This window comes from Zonotrichia leucophrys, unplaced genomic scaffold (genome assembly GCF_028769735.1).
Source record: "Zonotrichia leucophrys gambelii isolate GWCS_2022_RI unplaced genomic scaffold, RI_Zleu_2.0 Scaffold_284_66941, whole genome shotgun sequence".
NCBI classification, from domain to species: Eukaryota; Metazoa; Chordata; class Aves; order Passeriformes; family Passerellidae; genus Zonotrichia; species Zonotrichia leucophrys.
Window position 1 is genome coordinate 19,669 of NW_026992489.1, and position 15,423 is coordinate 35,091.

A 15,423-nucleotide genomic window follows, 5' to 3' on the forward strand; every position below is an offset into this window, starting at 1 on the left:
CAGAGCTCGGCTGCAAGGAGAGAAAGCAGAAACCGCCCGTCAGCTGAGGGCTTCTGTGCCCTTGTGCCAAGGCCTGCGGTGCCCAGGCCATGCTGGCTGTGCCCAGAGCTGTGCCCAGAGCTGCCCATCCCTGCTGCCTTTGGCACGGAGCAGGAGGGCAGGACATGTGCCCAGCCTGCAGCCCGCCACGGCACATCCAGCCCTCAGCAGCTGCCCAGAGCAGGATGCTCCTGTGCTCGCTGCCAGCTCCCAAAAGCTCTGATCCCACCCTGCCAAGCACAAGGGACCCACCTCATGCCAGCCATGGCTGCAAGAAAAGCTGCTCCCAAACCATGTCCTCAGCCTTCTCCAAGGGCACGGCCCATCCACACCACAGCTGCTCCCAAGCACTTCCCCATCCACACTGGACCACCTTGAACACTTTCTCTGGAAAAACAAACAGCACATTCTTGAAAAGAGATTAGAGACAAAAAGGGAAAACAAGAAAAACAGTAAAAACTCCCATCTCTGTCAGGGCCTTGAGGAAGGCCCAACTCCTACATGGTAGGGAAAAACCCAGCCATGGGTGAGGGAAGCCCACACTTTCTCTCTACTCCCTTGCACTGCCCCCCAAAATCATGGTGATCCCAAAGCAAACAAGGGCTGTGGAGCAGCCCAAGCCCTTCCTTGCCTGCACAGCAAAGCAGCTGTGCACAGGTTCTGGAGTCCCACCTCTGCTCCCACCATGGGGTTTGTTTGTGTCGGGCTGGCTGCCCCAGCCCCAGCCCCAGCCCGGGGCACGGTGGGTGCTGGGGGCTGTTGGCAGGGCCAGGAGCCCACTCCCATTTCGTACCCACCCCAGCCCATCCTCCCAGCCCTGCCAAAAGCAGCTCGGCAGCGACTGAAGAATGAGTTGCATCTGCCCCAGCAAAGGGGGAGCCTTTGGTTCCCTGCCACGCTGGGCAATGCCCAAATCTGGCAGAATTTCCCCAGGTGGAGACTCATGTGCAAATTCCCTGTGGAGTTTGGCATTGAAAAAAGGTGACAGAATCAAAGTCCATCACCTTCAGCCTCCAGTGGCCAGGCTGAGGAAGAGCTTGTCATCCTTGATGTCTCCCTCGCTGTCTCCAGCAGCAGCAGCAGCAGCAGCAGCAGCATCCCCACCCAGTACAGCTTCTCCAGGGGCTCCTTCTCCTTCCCTGCGGGCAGACCAGGCTCTCAGGGCTCTGGCCAGTGCCCCAGCTGTCAGGGAACCAGAACAAGCAAAACCAGCTGGGATGGCGGCCACCAGTGCTGGGCAGAGCAGCTCAGCTCCAGCACAAGGGCTGCGTGTTCCCATCCCATGACCCCGGTTCAGTGACACTGGCAGCACAAAAAGCTCTGGGTTCCTTTGTTTCTGACTGCCAAGGCAAGTGTGGAGCTGGAACTTACCAGGGCCCTGGATCAAAGTGTGCCTGTGGCTCTCTCCCTTCTTCTATGGCAGAGGAATATCCTGCATCCAAGGATCACAGAACAGGTCTTCTAAAGTGGGTCTGTCCAAGGAGTTCACCGATAAACACCACCTGATCAGATCTTTGCACTCTGGGGAGAAAAAGCAGAAACTGCCGGTCAGCCAGAGAAGGCTGCTGTCTGCTTTGCCCCACTATTCCCGTGCCCAGGCCATGCTGGATGTGCTCAGAGCTGGGCCTGAATATTCCCATCAATTCCCTGTTTTGGAGGAGAGCAGGACATGTGCCACCTCCTCAGCAGCTGCCAGTGCAGGATGCTCATGAGCCCACTGCTGGCTCCCAGCACTGGGATTCCCCCCGTGCCCAGAGAAGAGGATCCACCTTGAGAGAGCCTTTGTGGCAGCGGGAGCTGGCCCCAGCTGAGGTTCTGGCCCCTCCTGAAAGGGTGCTCCCTGCAGACCATCTGGTGCAGCAGGATGCCCAGGGACCAGGGGATCGTTGCTGCCTCGCCATGGTACCAGCCAAAGTCGTTCCATTCCGGGGGGCTGTAGGACAGTGTTCCTATGGAATACAGAAGGAGTTCATCAGGGGGATGCTGCTGCTCCCAGAGCCTGGCCCCAGCATCCCTGGGCCTGCGGGGGCTGCATCAGGGGCACACAGGGTGAGCACTGCCCTCTCGCCAGCACCTGGACTTGTGCACAAACAGGGCTGGAAAAGAAGCCTCTGGTGTTGGAAGAGGACAGCCCTGGCTAGGCCCAACCATGACAAACAAAGGAAAAACCCCCTCTGTGCTGGGGAAAAAACACGCCCTTATCCTCCCTGCCTGCATTGCCCCAAAAATATTATGAAGCCAAGGCAAACAGGGCGAGTGGAGCAGTCCAAGCCCTTCCTCTCGTCTGCACACCAAACCGGCTGGGGCAGAGGTTCCTGCCCCTCTCTCTGCTACCCCCCACCCACGGGGGTTTTGGTTGGGCTGGCTGCCCCAGCCCAGCTCCAGTCCTGGGCAGAGTGGCTGGCAAAGGCTGCCACCAGGGCTGGAAGATGGCTGCCCACCCAGCCCTGCTCTAAAGCAACTCAGCTGAAGACTCAGTGCCCTGACTGGCAGCAAAAGGGAGAATCCCCGCTGCCACAGCCATCTTGGGCTGTGAGATGTTGGGCCATGAAATGTCAGCACCGGGAGCACAGCCCTGCGTGGGCTCACCTGCAAAGTGAGTGTAGACTGTGTCCTGCAGGTAGGTGCCACAGCCAAATTCAATTAGTTTGGCCTGGCCGGTGTCCAGGTCAACCAGGATGTTCCCTGGTTTGATGTCGCGGTGCAGGACCCCGCAGCTGGTGCAGTGCCGCACGGCCTCCAGCACCTGGCGGAACAGCGCCTGCGCGTCCTCCTCGGGCAGGAACCGCCGTGCCCGAATGAAACGATGCAGGTCCTGACACCGCTCTGGCCGCTCCAGCACCATCACGATGTTGTTGGGGAGCTCAAGCCACTCCAGCAGCTGGACCACACCAGGGAAGCCAGTGGACACCTTGGCCAGCAGCACAATCTCCAGGGGTGAGCTGGTGCCGTCGGGCTGCGGGAGGAGCACGATGCCGTCAGTGGGGCTGATGCCGTGCCGGGGCTCGTGAAGCCCTCAGCCAGCCCGGGATGCTCTGCGCCCTGCGCTGGCCCCACGCCCGCTCTCCCTCGGGGCGTCCTGGCGGCTCCCACCCTGCCGGGCCTCGGCTCATCCCCGCTCGGCAGCCCCGGCTGCTGGCCCCGCTCACTCACCAGCTCGCCCCAGTGCCGGACGCGGTTCCGTGGCACCCTTTTGATGGCCACCTGCTGCCCCGCCGTTCAGCGGGGCGCCGTACGAGAGCCGCGTGGCCGCGAAGACGCTGCCGAAGCCTCTGCGCCCCAGCAGCGATCCCAGCCGGTACCGCTCCTGCAGGGCCTCCTGCGCCTTCCCTGCGGGCGGGACGCGGCGGTCAGCGCTCGGCCCGGGGCCAGCAACGGCCCCCGAGCGCCCCTCACCCGCCCCGGGCCGGCCATGCCCAGGCGTTCGCTCCCGGGAACGCGGCACGGGAGGCTCGGGGCCGGCGGCCGCGCTGCCGAGCGGCGGAGCTCGGGCCGGGCAAGCCGTAGCGGAGGCGGCGGGAGCGGCCGCGCCGCGTGTGTCCTCCGCGGGCCCCGGGAGGAGCCGGGGCCGGGGCCGGGGCTGGGGTCGGGTCCGGGGCCGGGCTCGGACCAGGCGGAGCCGAAGGGCGGCGATGCCGCCCCCGCACCAGGCACTGATGCCCGCCCGGCAGCGCCACCGCCAGTACGGCCAGAGCCGGGCGGAGGACAGACCGCGGCGGGACGGCCGGGGCCGGGCACGGGGCAGCCCCGCCCGGGGCCGGGGGCGGGCCGGGGGCATGGCCCGGCCCGGCAGGGGAGAGGGAGGCAGGGAGAGGAGAGGGACTCCGGGCAAGGGACGCCGAGATAAGGGTGCCCGACAGCGGGAAAGGAAGAGAAAAGAAAAGAAAAAGAGAAAGAGGAAGAAAGAGAGAAAGAGTATTCAAAACTATCTGTTTGCTGATGCCGCCGCTGCCGCTGCTGCTGCTGCAACTGAAGCACCGTTCGTCCCCGTGTCCGTTCCCCGCTCGCCCCACGAGCCCCACGTTCGAGCCCCGCGCGCCCCGGGGACAGCCCCTCCGTCTGCCCAAACACGGGAACTTTGCAGCCTTGAGCCCAGATGCAGAGCCCTGACTCCTGCACAGCGATCCCCTCGCTTGCTGCGGTGCATTGTCCTTGCTGAGGGTCAAACACTGTCGGGCCACCTTCCCTTGGGGTAGGATTCCTACCTGAGCCCAGCACTGCACTTACATATCCAGGGTTGCTTTCCAGTAAAAACAGGGGAAGGAAAACTGTGTGTGGCTCATGGGATTTTAGAGTGTCTAAAAATCACTAAGTCACTGATCTTAGAGGTGAGGTGCATCTGGAATTACTGGGTTGCAACACGGAAAAGGGAAGCACAGAAATAAATAAAGGAAAACATCTTGGATTGTTTATTTCATTTTCATTTCACTTCTGGAAAGCTGTTTCAGTTTTCCAGAAGTCTTCTCCTGTCTGCTCTTCCCAAGAACCTCTCATTGAGAACAAGGTCAAGCTTCTGTCACAAGATTTTCCATCCGGAAATTATGCCAGTGGTGCAATTTTCATTGTGACTGTGCTGGTTTAGGGCAAATTTTGGGAGGAAATCTCCAAAAGGGGTCCATCTAGAAAGCAAGTTGAAGCGGCCGCTCCCCCTACTAGTTCAGGAAAAGACTCGAGAAAACTGAAAAAAACCCCAGTTTATTCAACAAGTAAAGTATTCGCAAGCATGGAAAAAGAATAATATTAAATAAAACCTCTGACAGTGCTGAAGAGATGGCAAATTCAGAAAGTCCTTTTTGTGGGTTGTAGTTGGCTCACTCGGTCTCTTCTAAGTCCCTCTGGCGCTGGAATGCAGCGTCCCAGAGCTCGGGGGGCCACAGGTGTGAGCTGCCGGTGTTTGTCTGGGTTTTCAGTCCAGAGCAGGTTTAAACAGTTCCAAGAAAAAGGAAAGTCACAGTCCAAAGAACTTCTCTGCCTAAGCTAGCTAAAACCAAATTGCTAGACCTGGGCTGTGAAGGCACCGGGAAATTTCCAAATCTGGGCACTGGCAGTCCCAGCGAACACCAGAACTGGATGGTGCTGGAGTTAGAACCTGGAAATTTCCAAAATTTTAGATTTCTGTGCCACTGGACTTGGGCTTTGCGGGCACCAGGAAATTTCCAAATCTGGGTACTGGGGCAGCAAACACAAGATGTGGGAGGTGCCAGACCCAGTAGCAGGAAGTGTCCAGGTTTTGGATTTCTGTGCCAGCAAATTGCTGCACTTGGGCTGTGCCAGAATAGGGAAATTTTTGGATCAAGGCACTGGCAGTGCCAGCAAACCCCACATTTCAGGAAGGATTGGATCTGGACCCTTCCCTTCCCTTCCCTTCCCTTCCCTTCCCTTCCCTTCCCTTCCCTTCCCTTCCCTTCCCTTCCCTTCCCTTCCCTTCCCTTCCCTTCCCTTCCCTTCCCTTCCCTTCCCTTCCCTTCCCTCCCTCAACAAGGTGCCAGAGGGGCTGGAGAGCAGCCAGGCAGAAAGGGACCTGCAGGGACTGATGGACAGCAGGCTGGGCATGAGGCAGCAGTGTGCCCAGGTGGCCAAGAAGGCCAATGGCTCCTGACCTGGATCAGGAATGGTGTGGCCAGCAGGAGCAGGGCAGGGATTGTTCCCCTGTGCTCAGCATTGCTTGGGCAGCACCTCAAGTGCTGTGTCCAGTTCTGGGGCCCCCATATTTAGGAAGGACATGGAGGGGCTGGAGCGTGTCCAGAGAAGGACAACAAGGCTGGGGAGGGATCTGGAGCACAAGTCCTGTGAGGAGCGGCTGAGGGACCTGGGATTGTTTATCCTGGAGAAGAGGAGGCCCAGGGGAGACAAGGCGGTGTCAGGGCACAAGGGTGGACTTGATGATCTCCAAGGTCTTTCCCAACCTTGCTGATTCTGGTATTCTCTGAAACCACCCTTGGAGCAGTTGCAGGATGAGCCCTGGGCCTCCTGTTCAGCAGCTCCAGCAGCCCAGGTCCCTCAGCTTCTCCTGCCAGCCCCAAAGCTCATCCTGTCAGTCCTGCAGAGCCTCTGCAGCTCCTACTCACTGCCCAGAACAGGGAGCCCCAGAGGCAGACACAGCAGCCCAGATGTGCCCCCCTGGCCTGGGGTGCCTCTGGCAAGGGAGCAGCACCAGGCACTGCAGGAGCCTGCAGACAATTCCTGCAGCACTTGTAGGATGATCCTGCTGCCCAAGGGATGTTCTCGTGGTGCCAAGTCAGGAACTGCAATGGGGAGTGGGGCCAGAGAGGAAAGGGCAAACAGGGATGGGCTGTGTGCAGGGGAGGGAACAGGGGTGGGAACAGGGGTGGGCAATGGGAAGACATTTGTATCAGGAAGAGTAAAGAAAGCAAAGGTGAAGCCAAGGAAATGCTCAGGGCAGTTTGGGGGTGGCTGCCAGGCAGCCCTGGCTCTGAGCAACAGCGTCTGCAGTGGGACAGGAAACTCCCAGCTGAGGGGAACAAACTTTCTGGCTGACTGCAGAGGCCAGGACAAAGCTGAGTGGTTTCCCTGGTGTCCCCCAGCCCTTGCTGGCCCCAGGGCCTGATGGCATTTGTGCTCCCTCAGGTTCATGTCCCCACACCAACAGCATGGGGGGTGCTCCCCCTGCTGTGTGCAATGCAAACAGGGGCTGCTGAGCCAGTGCTGCCGTGTCTGTGCCTGCAAAGATGGGGCACCTGTGTGAGCTGGGGGAGAGGCCAGGGCTGCAGAGGGGGGATGTTGTTGGCAGCTCCATGAGGACGCTCTGGGACGCTGCCCTGGGCTGTGCAGCACACTGGGGATGGATCAGCCCCTGCTCTGCTGCTCCTTCCCGTCTGCCCCAGGGCCCTTGCAGAGCACCAGCCATGCTGTTTGCCCCCAGTCTGCCCACGGCCAGCCTGGGGCTGCTCACGGGGCTTTTCTGTTCTGAGCATTGGCCTGGGTGTGTTCTTGAGAGAGTCTGGGCAAGGAGCCTGGAGCCCCCAGGGCCTGGGCTGAGGCGTCAGCGCTGCCCCAGCAGTGCCCATGGCCTGTCCCTGCTGCAGCCCCAGCACTGCCACCCCCAGGGCTGTGCCCGGCCTCGAGAGCACTCAGGCCCTACAGCAACACCAGGGCCATCAGGGCAGCCAAGGGAATCTAGATAGCCCTGGCAGCTTTTGTCTGGGAGGTACCATTGGAAAACTGTATAAGGAATTTTGGAGGTGGATTCTCAATTTTGGCCATGGATGGCTGGACTTGAAAGTGTTTTTTCAATGGGAAGATAAGAATGGGCCCCCAGTGTTTTGAAGGCACATGAGGGGTGGCCCCCAAGATGCCAAGGCCAGCCAGAGCAGTCTGTCCTGGCAAGTTTCATATGGGAATAATCCTTGGATATAATCAGATTTGGAGGAGGAATCCCAATTTCAGCCTTGAACCCCTGGAGGAGAAGGACAGTTCTTTCCCACAGGAAGGAATGCACAGAACTCCAGGGTTTCAGGGGATGATAAGAAGCAACTCTCAACATGCCAAGGCCAGCTGGACCAGTCAAGCAGCCCCCAGGAGGCCCAGCCACCCAGACCTGTTCCATGTTCTTGGATCCTTGGGGCCCTGCAGCATCAAAATTGCCCCTTGGTTCCATGAGGCCCTGTAGGATCACCACAGATCTTTGTTTCCATGAGGCCCAGTGATATAACAATGGTCTCCTTGGCTTCACAGTGGCACAATGGCCCCTTGCTTCCATGAGGTCACAGTGTCTCCAAATGGCCCCTTGGTTCTATTGGGTTCCATGGGATCACAGTGGCCCCTTGGTTCCAGCAGGCCTGGATGTGTTACACTGGCTCCTTGTTTCCATGGGGACCCACAGTGTCCCTATGGTCCCCTGCTCCCACAAGGCCCTGGGATGTCACAATGGTCTCATCACTTCCACGAGGCCCTGCTGTTCCACAATGGCCCTTGAAGTGTCACAATAGTCCCAGTGGGTTCCCCCGCTGGTTCACAATGGCCTCCTTTGTTCTGTAGTGTAACAATGGTATCCTTGGTTCCACCGTCAGAATGGCCCCGTGGTCTCATGGAACCCCACAGCCCCTTATGGAGCTCCACAGCCCCTTATGGAGCTCCACAGCCCTTTATGGAGCCCCACAGTGTCATTTTGATCCCCTTGAGTCCATAAGGCCCTGCCATGCTACAAGGACCACTTGGTTATACAAGGCCCTGCAGTGTCATAATGGCCCCTTGGTACCAGTGGTCCTGAAGTGTCCTAATGGTATCCATGGTTCCATGAGGCCCCACAATGTCACAATGGACTTTTGGTTCCATGAGCTTTCCTACTGCCAACAACAGTCTCCTTGGTTCCACAGTGTCACAATGGACCCTTTGCTCCATGAGGTTCAGTAGTGCAGCATGGACGCCTTGATTCCATGAGGTTGTGTAGTGTCACAATGATCTCCTTGGTTCTGGGGCCCTGCTGTGGCTGCTGTGTAACAATGGACCTGTGGTACCATGAGGTTCCATAGTGTCACCATGGTCCCTTTGGTTCCACAAGGCCTTGCTGTGCCGCAATGGCCCCTTGGTTCCATGAGGTTCTGTACTGTCAACAATGATCTCCTTGGTTCCGCAGTGTCACAATGGATCTTTGGTTCCATGAGGAGCCTGGCCTCCCACAGCCCCTCACAGCTCCCCATGGCCCCTCACAGCCCCTCATGGCTCACTCACAGTTCCCCATGGCCCCTCACCGACTCTTACAGTCCCTCTCAGCTCCTTGCAGCCCCTCATGGCCCTTCACAGCCCCTCATGGCTCCCTCATAGTTCCCCATGGCCCCTCACAGCCTCCCACAGCTCATGGCTCCCTCACAATTCCCCAAGACCCCTCACAGCCCCTCACTGTGGATGCTTTGGAAGAGAGAGAGAGAAACAACAAGTGTTTCTCACAGCAGCATGTGAGAATTTTTAGGGTATTGTAGGGATGTGAGAACTTGTTAAGTATAAACAATCTGCAGGTGGTGTTCTTCTACTTCGTCTTTCTGTTCTTCTCAAGGACAGTGCAATGTGTTTTTTTTAACCAGCCAATCAAACAGAATAAATCATCTCACTCTATAAAAACCGCAAGGTTCTCTTGAATAAAACCTTTCACTCTCTCTACAAACTGCCTCCCGCCTGTTCCTGTGTCATTCTCGACTCAAGAGTGATACCTCACAGCCCCTCATGGCCCCTCACAGTTCCTCACAGCCCCTCACAGTTCCCCATAGCCCCTCATGGCCCCTCACAGCCCCTCACGGCCCCTCACAACCCCTCACAGCCCCAGACGCTGGGCGTCTCCAAGAGGAGGAGGGGTCGGGCCCTGATTGCTCTCCTTTAATTTCAGTCCCTTCATTACAGTGACAACTAAAGAAAGGCTGAAATGGAGCCTTGGCCCAGCATTTCCCTCGGGGTTAACTGCAGGCTGAAGCTCTGTGCTGTCGCTGGCCCCAGCGCCACCATCCCTGCAGCCGCCAGACCTTTGCTGTCCCCCCGTGTCCGTTCCCTGTTCCCGAGTCCCGCCCGGCTCTGGCAGCAGCAGCAGCCGCAGCGCAGGGGGCGCCGGCCCGGCCCAGCCCAGCCGGGGCTCCCGGCCAGGAGCAGCAGCAGCGCCGGCCCCTTCCCGCCTGCTCCTGCCTCGGCTCCCAAGGGCTTCTTCCAGCTCAGTTCTGGAGCAGAGCAACCAGCACCCACACACAGCCCTGACTGCTCAGGGCCCGCCTGTGCTGCCCTGAGCCAGCCCTCAGAGGAAGAAAGGATTGAATTCCAGCGCTGTTTCCAGCTCTGTTTGACTCACCCTGAGGTGACAGCAGGAGGCTGCTGGTGCCTTTGCCTTGGGAATTGCAGATCATGGCTGCTCCTGGCCCTCTTCTGCTTGCAACCTGAATTTTAATCATAAAAATGCAAATGCCTCTTTCAGTTGGTGCTACCCACGGTGCTTTCATGACAGTGAAGTCAGTACTTTTGTCACAGGCATAAAGATCAGCAGATACTGGAATGCTCACAGGCCCCTGAACACTAAGATGAGGGGAATTAAAGCTTCACAGGCCACATTTGCAGCGCTCAAACAGAGCCCTGTTGCTGGCACTGTTGAAATAGAATAAACTGAGAGAGGCTGTCACAGAATTCGCCTCCGCAGTGTGGAGTTAAATTAAAAAATCAACCAGGAGAAGCAGAAACCAGAACTTCTCGACTCACTTCATTGCCCCTTCCCAGCAGCAGGAAACGCAGATGCCCAGAGGTGTTTTGCACTGCTGCTGCCCCCAGTTGGAGCCCAGGCTCTGCCCAGTCCCAGCGTTAACCTGAGCCCAGCCCAGGGAGCTCAGCGCACGCGGGGCCAGGCCCAGAGCCCCGGGCACGGCCGCCCATTGCGGGGCAGCGGCACAGACGGAATGTCCTGCGGCCCAAACCTCCTGCTCCTGCCACACAGCGCCAGCCTTCTCCCCCTCCTCCTCCTCTCCCAGCACGGCACAAATTCCAGCTCGGAGGAGGCTGCCCCAGACAGCGCTCCGGCTCCTGTTCCAGTTGAGTGTCCCTGCAGAGGAACAGGGCATCTTTCAGCCACTTCCACAAGCTCAGGCTTTGCACTTCATGGGGAATCTGGGATGCAAATGGCCAGAAAGAAAGCCAAAGGCCAAGGGAATGGATTATAGATTACTGAAAAAAAGTCACCCGTCTTCCAGGCAAGGTTTACCAAGGCATTTCCTGCATTTCTTCTTTTCAGATTCTTTCAGTTGGCTGCTCTGGGAAGTCCAGCTTGTACTGGTGCTTATCATGAACTGATTGTGCTCTTGATTTATGCACCAAGACACCAAATGTGGAATCATCTATATGGAACTGTTACAAATGATCAATCGAAAGCCAAATTATAAAAAATCTGAAAAGATTTCTTTATCATTTTCCGCTACTAAAATATGGTCTTCAAAACCTCCACAGCCAAAAAGACAGCGTCGAGCCCGGGGTCGGTGCTGGGTGAACCTGGATCCCAGCTCTATTGCATCAGACCCTCCACCATTCACGAGAGCCACTTCTTGCAGGCATGCTTTATACAGTTTATTATGCCTGAGCAAAGAAGTCCCAGTTTCTTTTGTAACTCTGCATATTCATAGTTGGTTCTTTCACTGGGCAGAGCTGGACAATCGCCATTTCCTTGTTGATAGCCAGCACTGATCAGATTTAGGGAAGGCACGTATTCACAAGTATCTTTCTGGCGACTTTGGCTATCTTGATCGATGTTATCAACAGGGCAATGATCACTCTTAGGCGATGTCTCAGGATAATGGTGATCATCTCACTGGGTGTGTCTATTCTTGAGCTAAAGTGCCGATCGTTATCTGGCCACCTTCAGGAATTTCGGAATTTGAATAGACGCCTGCCTCTCAGGCTGCTTGCGGTCAGAGACTTGTTTGGATTTTGGAATCTTTATGAAATACATGCTTTTATAGCATGAATTATTTCCCAACATATATTACAACATCACTACAATCTCACAGAAGAAGGCAGTCATACAGATCAGTGTATAGTCAAATTGCCCCCTAATTCTCATGAAGTCCATCTACTCTGCACACCCTTACTTTGTATTTTTGTTTCTCAGTCATCACAGAACTGAGAGCTGCAAGAAAAAGAGAAAGAAATATGAACAGGTATCCCTTCGGTAAGGGAAATACTGGACTGTCAGGAACTAAAAATAGTTGATAGCATCTGTATCAGGCAATTTTTTTTACCTTCTACCAGTGTCCATTTCAGGCATCCTGTTAGCTTGACCTAGGATTTTGCAGCTAAATGCAATTTGAGAGACCTACAAGAAAAAAAAAAAAAACTTATCAGACTTTTTCCCCCCCGAGTGACAGGTGCAAATTACAAAATGAAAGGGCCTACAGAAATTTAAAATTTTCTAATTTTAGAAAAATATAGTATTAGCATCAGATTCCAAGGGCATAGAGATATAGGAGCAGCAAGGAAATGCTCCCAGAAATGTTTTCTAGCCTGAAGAGACAAGCTAGCCACAGGAAGAGGAGAGAGCCACTTCTTTTAAAATGTGTGAATTACTGAATGCAAGAGCCATTGGCCCTTTCAGCTTCTGTTTTTAACAAAAAGTAAGCTATTAACTTGTGTTTATGAAGACTTTAGTTGGACTTCAATGTTTTGAGACAGCTTCTGAGCAAAATACAAAGAAACTACATTACATATTAGTAAATGCAGCATCTAGAATAACAACTAAATAGTCCTATCTCATAGTTAAATGTTCAGTTCTTCATAAATTGTGATTAAGACCATGAAATGCAGTCCCTAATCCAGTTAAATCCAACCTACACCTCAGATTTGCTTGTGTAACTAATATTTTCCACTCCTCTCCCTATCCCTTCTCTCACCACAGTCCTCAAGCCCTCAGCCAGGCACCAGCCAACTTCTCACCTCAACTGCTGTTAGCAATCACCAAGTACCTGTTGGTAATTACCCGAGCACCTGCCCCACCCACAGGTCCCTGGCTGCTGGGAGAACAGGTCTGAAGTACAGACCCGAACACCACCACCCCCCCCCCCACAAAAAAAAAAAAAAAAAAAAAAAAAAAAAAAAATTAAAACTTTTCTAAATAATTTGAGACTAGTAAAAGATCAGGACATGGAGGGACTTGTTTATCCCCTTTAGGCCAATCAAGAAAAGGTTTATAGCCTTCTGTGGAAAGGGAAGACTGGGGGGTTTTCTTGAAGCAGAAGCATGTTTTATCAGCCCAGTTTCCTTCCTCATTTGTTCCTGCTGCCCAGAAGGCCATTCACTAGGCATATATATGAATATCTCTGTCTGAAAACACATCTACAGGAGTGCATGACTTACACTGGTGCGATTTAAAACATAGTTTTTATTGTACAAAAATGCAAAAATCTGTTCTAGGAGAGGCACATCTTGTGGAGCTGTAAGGACCCTGACAGCACATCTGCTACCAAAGCAACAATTCCTGCTCTGCAGTGGCTTAAGTGGGCTCAGATGGAAGTGTTTCTTCATCAATGCATAAACCACAACAAAGTAGTGGTGACCAGCCTTTTTTCCAAGTCTGACTGAAGGTTTCGGAAGCAGGTCTGCCGGCAGAGGGCACACAGAAGCATGACACGTTTGCCTACTCTGCACCTACAATTTCTACACCATCATATCACTACTCGGTCACTGAGCAAGCTGACAGTGTATGACAGGTTATCCATCCTGCATAGAAAGTCACAGAGAGAAGAAGAGAGGAAGAAAACATGGAAGATGACAATGCAAAAGAAGTTGAAGAAATGTGGCAAGGATTGAGCATTAAGGGACAGAAATAAGATGAGACCATACCCTTGAACTGTAAAGTCCTGTCAGGAAACTGCAAGTACTTGCATATATGAGTTCACCACCTGGACTTGCATGCTTCTCCACATTACCACTATTTCAAGAATTTTGCTTGGACAAGCTGCCAGGTCGCCAGTACCAGTCCTAGCTCCCTTCCAGCAGTCTGCATCTGAGCAGGGAGTTGAAAATAGATCAGGGATTACCTTTTACACTGTAAGCATTCAAGACAGCCAAAGAACTTTGAGGAAAAAGGCCATACTGAATGCCCAGGAAAAAGAGATCTTTAGAAATTGGAAGAAGGAAGTATTGATTGAGGGTCACAGTTATGTTGAGGTTTAGCCTTTCAAAGGTTTGTTGCTTTTCTACTGAAAACTGCAGGTGAGAAAGCCTAGGCAGAAAAGGGAAGGAGAAGCTATGTGAACAAACCCATAGCTGTACACAAGGACAGAAGCAGATTTCTTCTTCCCCAGGCTGAAGAGAGTGGTTTTATTATTCGAAAAACAAAAGCCAAACTACCCCAAGTCAAATATATATTCTTCCACTACATTTAAATATTACAACAATAAAAATGCACTATAAAACTACTGCAGTAAATTAGTCAGTTAGGAACAATAAACAGGGCACGTGTTAATAGTATCCATATCTATCTTTGGAAAGATGAGCAATTACAATCTGCAACCCAGCTCATGCTCAGTATTTACTACAATCTCAAATAACAATAAAGTCAAACACAACAGATGACCGAAGTTCCTACCTTCTGCTTTCCAAACAGAGTTTTAAAAGACAGTTTATTGCAAAATCAGTCTCAAGTATGTTCAAGGCCTTGGGAGCTCTCTAAGTTTAATTAACATCACATATATAGAATCCATTTTAATATTTGTGTAAAGCCAATATTATAATATTATAATTTGTATATAACCATCGATTTGTAATATTGCTGAAAGAAGGCCCACTTTTCTAAATATCTACTGGCTTTGGTAACTGCTAAAGGTAATGCAGATTGGGCTGTACTACTGTTTACTCATCTTTCTGTTGCACAGAAATCTTGGATACTTTAGTGCGTATATCTGTAATTCTGACATTTTCTAAAATTAAAGTGAGAGGAGAAATGGGCTAAATTCAGGTACCTAAAGTTATGTATCAACATTTGCAGACGTAAATCAAATACACAAGGAAAACTTTTCTATGGGAAGAATGCCAGAGCAAATTAAAATATGTATTGATAAGAATAATCAACACAGTAGAAATGCAGAGCATCTGTACCATAGGAGAGAGTGTATAAAATCACACTCTGCATCAAGAGAACATAATTGGTATTTCTTCACAGCCTTCTCCCTTTGCATGCCCCTCTGCAAAGTGCAAGGGGCCTCAAGGACTGAAGGAAACACAGGGAGTCAAATGGAGACACTTGCACCTGTCTCACTGGGGGCTCCTGGGGAAGCAGTTTCCTTGGGAATCCAGCCCCTCTCTTCCAAGGGCACTTCCCCAGATGTGTACATTTCATGGGGAAAACCAATACACCCTTAAGTGCATGGTGCAGAGGTTCAGGGACATCACAACATAACCAATATGATCCAGTGAAGCTAAATTTATTATTCCTAAAAAGACTCTATTTATAATAAATCTTTACTGCCCACATGTCTCTAGCTAATACATGATTGGTTAATCCTCGCTGTTCACACATCTAAAATAGAATGCTGATTGGATCACCTAATTTTTCACGCATCTTGCTGGGGTTGTCTGGCCTACCCATGGCTCACTTTCCCAAGCTTGCTGACAAACTTGCTGAGTCCTGATGATTCTTCTTCTTGTATCTTTTTCAAGGATATACCAAGCTCATTTCTGAATATGTCCATAATTCATTCTTTGTGAACTTGTTCATTGTCCATTATTACAAGCAGGCTGGATTGTGCATTGGCTGAATATGGCCACTCTCATGCAAAAACTCCTCCATTCTGCCTCTGAGCCAGCATTTGAGCCGGTTAAACAAAATCCTCCCTCTCACGCTGTAAAGAATGTGGAATTAGAGTTGGAATGTGACCCTGAAATAGAAGCAGCTCAGAAACTACAGTAGAA

General features: G+C 53.0%; 1 protein-coding gene and 1 long non-coding RNA gene across 2 annotated transcripts; both read right to left on the bottom strand.

Moving 5' to 3' along the window:
• Positions 1-1,453: 1,453 nt before the first annotated feature.
• LOC135441414 (serine/threonine-protein kinase pim-1-like) lies at positions 1,454-9,884 on the bottom strand. The gene is given in 7 exon segments (XM_064700959.1): positions 1,454-1,560; positions 1,809-1,988; positions 2,629-2,995; positions 3,193-3,243; positions 3,245-3,861; positions 9,513-9,701; positions 9,830-9,884. Coding segments are annotated over 7 exon segments (1,566 nt in total).
• A 350-nt stretch (positions 9,885-10,234) lies between these two features.
• On the bottom strand, positions 10,235-12,383 carry LOC135441413 (uncharacterized). The gene is made up of 3 exons (XR_010438485.1): positions 12,346-12,383; positions 11,757-11,830; positions 10,235-11,644 (listed from the first exon to the last, which is right to left on the bottom strand). It is a non-coding gene; the product is annotated as an uncharacterized LOC135441413 (long non-coding RNA).
• Positions 12,384-15,423: the final 3,040 nt, after the last annotated feature.